Raw genomic sequence first — 9,320 nt, 5'->3', positions numbered from 1 at the left:
CAGTGAGCAGCTATTTCAGCATCCAGACCCCATGTCTCCTGACCTCCAGATCCAGGGCTGATACACTGCACTACAATGATGTGGCAGCACACAAGAACATCAAAGGCCATGGTAGTTCCAAGGGAAAACATCCCCCGAGTTAGCTGGGACATAAAGGAAAAGGACTTGAGAGGGTGTGGGGGGGTGAAAGCTAGGTAACAAAATGAGTTTTACTGGGGTTGATACTGAGCTCAAATCCTATGTAAGTGTACTACAACACTATGTAGTAAATCCCTATTTACTAGCTGTGGGACCTGGGCAAGCCACTTAACCTCAACTAAAAAAGGGGGATAACAGCACCTACCTCATGTTGTGGTTGTGAGGACCAAATGAGATAACAGAGAAAACACTTTGCAAAACCTTAAAGCGCTAATAAATTCTAACTATTACTATTGACAAGTGAGGGACAAATTTCTAAAGCTCTTCAGACTTTATAAAGAGATTCCTTAACCCTGAGAAGTAGGTAACGCCAGTATTCTCCCAATTCATTGATGAAGTCCAAAATGGATACAGCATACCCAAGACCAGTAAATGTTAAGAGCCAGAACTTATTAACCACTCACTAAGCACCAGATACCCAATTGGGATTAACATGAAAGGCGCTCTCATGGCGCTTACAGTCTACTAGTAGAAAATGACATGTGCACAAAGAAGCAAAATATATATAAAATAAATACCAGGTAATTTGGGAAAGGAAAAGGGGCACACTAAACAATGGAAGCAAATCAATTGGGAAAGGCCCAAACCTGGGGCTACTGATTTTAAACCCAGGATTAGCCTCTCCCCACCAAGTTGCCTCTCCATGTGGAGAGGAGTGAGCCAAATATCACTACAGCCTGCTCAAAAAGGGAGCCAGTCCTAAAAAGTCTGTTTCATGGGATGACAAGGTGTAATGGTCTCAGTCAGCAGCAATTTCACAGCACACAGTTCCAATCCTGATGACCGCCTGTGGGACCACAGAGTGAAGAGTTGGAAGAGATCTGAGACATCAAATAGTCCAACTCCCTCATTTTACAGATGAGGAAACTGAGATCCAGTGAATTGATATGACCTGCCCGTGGTCAATAAGCAGCAGGGCTAGGATATGAATTCCATACAAAGTCCATACTCTTCCTACTATATTATATTCCATTTCCTAGTTATTTGTATGCATTTCATCTTTCATTGGTCTATATACTTAATATCCTATGAAGAAAAGTTACTTTTTGAATCTACCTATCTCCTAACAGCACTTTGTGGGTTAACAGACAAAAAGTCTGAATAAACCAAATGAAATAAAAGCATGTGGGATGGACTTAGATGAACTGATAAAAAATAAAAGTAGAACTGAGAAAACGAGACATAATAACTTTGAAAATGAAAAGAATAACTAGAAACCAGAAGTGAATGGTGTGAAATTACAAAGAACAAACCCAGTGCCCCCCAGAAAAGATACAAGAAGATGTCTCCCCCCATTCCTTTCCAGAGGTTAGAGGTCTATGGAGCACTGCATACATTTTCAGATCTTTTTTCAATGTATTGACTCATTTGTTGATTTTTTTTTCTTTTGAAAAATAATCTTTGTTCTATAGGATGGCTCTGTGGGAAGGAATCAGAGGGAAATGTAGGTGATGCAAAAACAAACTCTATTGATAAAAAATAATTTTTTTTTTGAAGAAATAGAAGAATGCCAGGAGGAGGTGAAGTTAGTATACAAATGCCAAGCTCAGGGGCATAGACTTGAAGCAACAGGACACCACCAAGGGGAGGATCACAACTGGAGTTAGATTCCTTTGGATTCAGGCACAAGATGCACAGAAGGGGAGGGAAGAAGCCAATTAGAAAATGTCTCCACTTGTCATGAAGAGGAATGAGAGACTAAACCAAAGTGTGCAAAGTAGTCGAGGTTACATCATCATGGCCATCAAGCCTATCATAGACAAAGAGTGAAGGGAGAGATGAAGAGATGGGAAGAGAGACAGAGATGAGAAGAGAAAGGGGAGAGAGAGAAAAAGAAAAGGAGACAAGGAAGAGAAAAGAAAGAGAAGAGACAGAGGGGAGAAAAGAGAGACAAGACTAAGGAAGATGGGGAGACTGAGAAGAGAGAAGCCAAAAAAGACTGAAGCTTCAGGGAGCTTTTATTTTTTTTATAAAAAAATTAATAATTAATATTAAATGAAACAAAAGGGAAAAGGGGATAGAAGGAACTGATTGCCACCCATTGGACACCACCTTGTTTCAGCTGAACAGGTGTGCCCAAGTTTAACAGGAATTCCCCAAAGACTCCCTTTTCAAGGTCCTCAACAAGGGGGTAAGATCATGCTGAAAACATACAACTAGGGAAAACCCAAGCTTTCCTAATATTAACAAGGTAAGAGAATACAATCTCAAGAACTCTTGAAAGTACCCGGTAACTGCCATAGAAGGGAAAGGGAAAACCCAGGCCCAGGGCAGAAATGCTGCAGAACCCAGGAAAGAGTCCATTGTTCATTTTCTTCCAGGTTAGATCCAAAATCACTTTTCTTCTTTCTTTGCAGGTACCACATGAATCCATGGAAGGAGTGTAGAGGCAGACTTCTCTCTTGCACCACAAAATTCAATTAAGTTCCTTGAAACTTTTTTGAATAACTTATTTTGAAAAAATAAAATTTCAAATTCATGCCTGCCAATCAAAAAAGGGAAAAAAAAACCTACTACGTCAAAATTCCATATTTTTCATGACAAAATTAGTGTCCGAGAAGTGTGGCTCTGTTTTAGGGTACCCAAGATCTGCCGGGCCTTTTCCTGCATAAAAAGCTGGTCTCTGGTTCCACCACAAGCCACAATTTTCCAAGCGCTGGACATCTGGAAAGGAAAAAAACAATTTAATTTCCAAGAATCAAATTAACCTCTTCTAGAAGGCATTGATGGTCCTCCCTTCTATTCTGCATTTATCTTCTACATTCTGATTTATGTTGTCTCCTTACTCTCTCCCAATTAAAATGTAAAGTTCTTGAGGGGAGGGATTGTTGGTGTCCCCCCATTTGCATCCCCAAATCTAGCACAATGCCTGACAGACTATTAGCATTTTTAAAAAAATGTTTAGTGACTGAATGATGGTAAAACCTCTAGTTGAAGTCCCCAATTCAAGAGGGTCACTAGAGAAAATGAGAGTCTTAGGTGTGCTGCAAAGGACACAAATGCAAACAATAAGTACCAATCTTAGATGCTTGAATAAATTAGTCCTAGAAAAATCAAGCCCTAGCACTTGGGAGAAAAGAAATATTTCTCCAAATTACTCCACTGGGATACAACAGGAACCTTGGATTTGCACATTGCAAGTGCAAACTCTAGCCTTGCCAATTTCTATGTCTGTGGCCACAGGTAAGATTCTCAGCTTCTCTGAGCTTCAGCTTCGTCACATGAATGTTTTGTTTTGTCATGTTTCTAGTGATCAATGCTACAACTTCTACCAGTGGTCACACAGCTCTCCCCTTCCCGCCCCCTGAAAGGAAGCAATGAAGTGGGAAGGCGTGATACTGACCAGCACAGACCTTGCTGTGCAGAAGGGCTAATTAGCTCCTGACACTGACCAAAGCAGCCATAATGATGACTCCAAAAAGGGTGGCTTTTGTCCAACTACTGACAAGCAACATAAGTGAAATCAACAGGCTTTTAAGGTTCAAGGCTCTCTCCCTCTGTGCTTCCCTAACAGGTGAACAAATCCCTGCGTAGGAAAGAATGAGGCAGTTCTAGCGTGCTCCTCTTGTGGTCCATCTTCCAATCCCTTCGAGAACCCCAAGGCAGGAGCACCCACCAGAACTGGAGACCTTGGAGCAGGGAGTCTGAAGGCTGATCATCATTTCATGCTGCCTGAGCCCTCCAAGCACTATCTCCCTAACAAACCACCAGTTCCCTGAGGACTCAGGGCTGGCTCTTCTCTCCAACCATTCATTACGCTGCAGTAAAAGCCACTGCATGACTCACCGGAGCAGGGCCTTGGAAATGGCTCAGGGTCTTTGGGAACGAGGCCTTCTCCGGCTTTGCCTGTAGAAACCCTTGGTTGAGCAAACTACTGTCATCTTTGCTGCTTGAGGACGTCAGATTGAGGGAGCTAGACAAGAAGCTTGTTGGCTAAAAAGAAAATTGAGCAGAGATTTCATTCTATTTACAGCCCAGGACAACACAGACAATCTGCAGCTGCCCCGTTCCAGCCTGCCTGCTTGCTGCTACCCGGACGCTCTTAGAGGAAAGAACAGGCCAAGACTTCAGGTGCAGAGGCAGACACCAGGGAGCAACTTAGTCCAATGCTTCTAACTATCTCAAGATGACATCATGCTGCCCTGGAAAGGGCCTTCCGTTCCTTCTCAGCTCTCAATTGTACAAGCCGAATCTGAAGAGACATGGTTCAATGCCCAAATATTCCTCTTGCAATTTCCTGTGTTCTATTCAAACTTTCAACCCCAGGCTCAGTGGAAGAGCAAGAGATCTCTAGCATCTACCACGAGCAACAGGAAATTTAACGAAAGGGCCAAAATATTCCCATTTTCTAGAACGTCTAGCTCAGTGGGGATTGGAAAGGGGACTCATAAATTTAGAGCTAGACAGGACCTTAGCCTTCATCTCCTCTTACTTGCATTACTGCCTCCTAATTGTTCTCCCTGCTCTAATGCGCCCCCCAGAAAATTACCCAAGTGGTTTTCTACAAACAAGTTACTCTTTATCAATTCCGGACATTTTCTCAGGCTGTCCTCCCCATGCTGGGAACTTCCTCTCAAATCCATCACTTTCTTTCTGTTAATTATTTCCTATTTGCCCTATATATACATTTGTGTGGATTTCTATATTGTCTTTATAAGCTCGTTGACCACACTGACTCCTCATGATCCCATCTGTGGCTTTCTTTGCAAAGAAACTGGAATGGTTCACCATTTCCTTCTCCAGCTCCTTTTACAGATGAGGAAACCAAAGCAAAAAGGATGAAGTCACTCACCCAGAGGCACACAGCAGCTAGCTGCATGACTTACTGGCTATATAACTAGATGGATAACTTATTTTACTTCTATTAGCCTCTGTTTCCTCATTTGTAAATGAGGATAACAACAGTACCCACCTCATTTTGATTACTGTGAAGATTAAATAAGACAATTATCCAAAGCACTTTGCAAACCTTATGACACTACATAAATTAAAACTATTATTTTTCCACAGAAAGAAAGTGAAGATTAGAACGGCAGGAAAAATCAGTGACTGGGCCAAGATTAGAACCTTGGTTTCCTGACTCATTTAGAGTGGTTCCCACTATACTGTGCTACCACAACCCTCTTCTCCCATATCTTTAATTTTTTCAAACACAACTCAAGTCAGCCTGCAGCATTAGAGGAGAACACACACACCAGTAGAAATCTTTATTCCATGAAATATGCCAGCTTGGTACAGTGGGAAAAAGCACTGGATGCTGGGTTCAAATCCAGTAATAGCCACTTACTACTTAAGTCAACTTCACTAGACCTCAGTTTCCCCATCTGTAGAACAAAAAGGTTGGCCTGGATGAAGACTCAACTCTAGATTCAGGATAATCCATAATGAACAACCAAGGCTAGGTACCTACTGATCCACAACATGAAGTGCTACAGGTACAGGAATAACTCAGAAAGGGAGAATGGTGTTACTGCCGGGAAGTCCCTGTTGCTCGAGAGGCTTCACTGCCAAGCAGGTTTAGTCAGTAAACAGGAGCTTGTTTCAATCTTTGCTCCACTAGACATAGCAAGATTTCTTTAAAAGGATCAAAAAACATTTTCATTTCTGCTTCAAGCTCCTGGGACACCTGCAATTGTACTCACAAACAGGGCCAACATCAATAAAAATACTAGTTGTATCACCCTCCCCCACACCTTCTGCTAGGAGCCCAAGCAGTTCCCTCCTTTGGCCAAACTTCACAGCCTAATTGGTCAAAGCTATGGACCAATTACCACCAATATACACGGGATGCTCATTTCCCTATGACATGCAACTTTCTGATCCAGTGAGCCCTACCTTTTTTAGCAACAAATAGTGATAAAGAAAACTGTGAGTTAAGAGACTATATTCTATAGTCGAGGATCTTTTACTCCTGTGTCACTCTGAGAAGTCTTTTTCTTGGGGGAGAAGGGAGAGGGAACAGGACTGCTTCTACACTTGGAAAATGAAGGGGTTGGAGTAACTCATTTCTAAGGTCCTGTCCAATCTTCAAGTTATAAATGTCATCCATTACTAAGCTTACCCACAGATAAAAGGCCTTGAAGCATCTTTTACAAAAGACTGAACAATCTATACTATTTACTCTAAACTCTTTGCAACTCTGGGTCAGGGCTACAAGGATGCTTACTATTAATTTTTGTTGTAGTGCTACGAGTCCACCGCCTTCCCCTGAAATCCTAGGGGGAAGGGAAGAGCTCCCAATATGTGTCCAATATGTTCCTTTACCTGGTTTCTTTTAAAACACACAGTCTTTGGCAGAGAGGATACCACAAGCTTCAAATCTTCATCCACTATGTCAAGGGCAAGAGATTTTCGGACTTTCTTAATTGGACTCCGATGTAGCTAGAAGATATGCAAAGAAAAAGGCAGTCAAGGAAAGACTCTAGAGTACCTATGATTCAATTTGGGAAATGTTTGTTAAATGCTAGTTCTTTTTAAGGCACTGAGGACAGAGACAAAAAAAATGTCATTTCCTGCCCTCAAGAAGCTAGTAATGTACATGAAGGGAGAACACAGCATGTGTACAAATATGTATGAACTAAGACAGAATGTTCTAAGAGCAAAAAAAAGGAAGGATCTAATAATTGAAGAGAAAAAAAAAAATCATTTTCCCCCAAGGGTGAGCAGTTGGAGGAAAGTCCACAAGGCTTCAAACAAAGGTCTGACCATGGACAAGACAATAATGGACAAAGAAGAAAGTAGCTTCCTGCCCAAAGTCCTGATGAGCTTTCTCCAAAGTCAGAGCCCCAGGCAGAGCATATATAGAGGCTGGGCCAAGCTAAGCAGCCTGACTGCTGCCTCAGGGTTCTGGAACTCTGTTATCACAACTGGTGGCCATGGGAGACTGGTAGGAGCAGAAAAATCTCACATACAATAAAAATACTCACACAAACACATCACAGATAAATACAGAGGTTTTTTTTTTTTTTTTCATCTACAAGAAAAAGCAGAGGAAGGACAGCTGAGTTACAACAGAGTTTGCATAGGGGGTCAGAGATCACACTTTAAAGGAACTGTTTGAAGGGACTTAGTTTGGCACAGAGAAGGGCATTTACACATTTAGGATGTGTACATGTGTAAATGTGTGTGTTGTGAGCCAACACTGGATAGAGATAGTTGAACATTCTGATTATACACAGCTGAATATATATTCTGGCGGCATGGGGGGGATAGAAGAAAACTCCCTACGTGTACTAAATGTATGTATTTCTACTGCTCATACATACTGCTATGCTTCAGAAGGTTACAGGATCATAAAACAGAAAGGGCTCTCAAGAGGCACTAAAGTCCAACCTCTTCATTTCACAGATAAAGAAACTGGGGCCCAGATAGTCAAGTCCAAATTCAATCAATCTGTAACTATTATTGTTGCTCAGTTGATTCAGTTCTTCCTTCTTTGCAAAGACACTGGAATGGTTTGCCATCTCCTTCTCAGGTCACTTTACAGATAAGGAAACAAGGAAAATGGGGATAAGTGAATTGCCCAGACTAATGTCTGAGACTAGACTAACTCTCGATAAAGTCTTCAAACACTCTAGTGACTCTGGCAACTAAACTCCAAAGTAGGTCAAAAAAGAGTTGGACATGACTTAACAACTTTCTGACTCCAGGCCAATACTCTATCCACTTAGTACAGGGCAGGCCAAATGTTCACAGGGACTATTTGTGTCTGACCTCCAGCAAAGCATTCCAAGCTCCTATTGGTCTGATCAGCCACAGATAACACAGGTAACTTGACTCTAATTATTACTTGAAGTACTGACCCTAACACTTCACAAAATCTCCTAGAATAGCCAAAAAGGACTTTAAAAATCCTTAGAACAGAACTCCCATTTCTAAACTTCTATTTCTTTCCTGATACACAGGCAAGCTGCTCCCTCGAGAGTCCTCCAGTTAAATGAAGGGACAGCTTCCCAACTTTTCCCATTAGTAAATGGAGGCGAGAGAAGCATCTTGGCATGGGAAGAGTTGTAGAAACTGACAAATCCTGAAACAAGCAGAAACAAACGAACACACACTTTAAGTACAACAATGTGGATGACTACTGCCATGTAAATGGAGAGAATTTTTAAAATAAACTGAATGCTGCATAATTATAATGATCAAGGCCTACAGAAAAATTAAGAAATTAGACCATCCTCTTTCTCCCTTTTCTTTACAGGCAAGGGAAGCCTGAGAGTAAAACACTACAAATATTCTCAAAAAGGACTGACATGATGATTGCTTTTGCTGAATTGCATTTTTCCTTTTTCTTTTAAATCTTTGTTAAAAGGGAATGGCTTGCTGGGTAGGTGAGGAAGGAGGGAAATCTATTCAGAAATGAGGGTATCTTAAAACAAAAGACTTGAATAAAAATAAAATTTGTTTTGAAAGGCAAAAAGCCAAGTCAAAATCTGAATAACTGAAAAACCAATGAAGGTCCTAAAGAATAAATAATTTAAAATGGTTCCTCTTCAAAGCAGAAGACAGGTACCATACAGGTTGTCAAACAATGATCTTTTATTGGCTATTGTTGTTCTATTTTTTTGTTTGTTTGTTTGTTTTTGTTTTTCACAGGGAAGGATTCAATTTAAGGGGGAAGGATGAGTGGAAAATGAGGATGCTATAACAAAATGTATTGAAATTCTTTTTCCTCAAAGTTTCTTGGAATGGTTTCTTTCTCTGTGCATTTAGATACAATATCTTATAAATCAGTTGTTGGATGTCCCAATTTGCCCACCCGTCTCAAGTAGTACACACCGGAAAATGAAAATAGAGAAACCAAAGAAACGGAATGAAAATAAGACCTGGAAAAGGTCTTATAATAAATCCTTATTGTTATTAAATAATAAATTACTAATAAAGAGCAATATACTGGAAATGAGAAGATCAAAGTTCTCATTTAGATTCTGATACCTGACAAACAGTATCACCATGATCAAGTCCCTTTCCCCTTTCCTCAGTTTGGTTTCCTTGTGTGTAAAATGAAGAAACTGAATTACATAATTTTTCAAGTCCCATAACTCTGGACTGAGGTCAGCACTGTCTAATTTCCTGAGAAATAACTGTAGGAATTGAACAATTAATGATACCGTTAAGACAAT

At 40.7% G+C, this 9,320-nt stretch overlaps 1 protein-coding gene across 2 annotated transcripts in view; it reads right to left on the bottom strand.

Moving 5' to 3' along the window:
• Positions 1-2,138: 2,138 nt before the first annotated feature.
• The window catches only part of MYBL2 (MYB proto-oncogene like 2), a 42,114-nt gene continuing 34,932 nt past the window's right edge, over positions 2,139-9,320 (bottom strand). For both annotated transcript variants that reach the window (XM_051979269.1, XM_051979270.1), the window contains exons 13-15: positions 6,463-6,579; positions 3,985-4,131; positions 2,139-2,862 (exon numbers count right to left, since the gene is read on the bottom strand). In XM_051979269.1, coding sequence (XP_051835229.1) covers positions 2,734-2,862; positions 3,985-4,131; positions 6,463-6,579 — 393 coding nt within the window. In that variant the 3' untranslated portion in view covers positions 2,139-2,733. The remainder of the gene's footprint in view (positions 2,863-3,984; positions 4,132-6,462; positions 6,580-9,320) is intronic.

Source organism: Antechinus flavipes, chromosome 2, assembly GCF_016432865.1.
Source record: "Antechinus flavipes isolate AdamAnt ecotype Samford, QLD, Australia chromosome 2, AdamAnt_v2, whole genome shotgun sequence".
In the NCBI taxonomy this organism is placed as follows: domain Eukaryota; kingdom Metazoa; phylum Chordata; class Mammalia; order Dasyuromorphia; family Dasyuridae; genus Antechinus; species Antechinus flavipes.
Note: the sequence above shows the minus strand (reverse complement) of the source record. Positions and strands in the feature narration are given on the sequence as shown.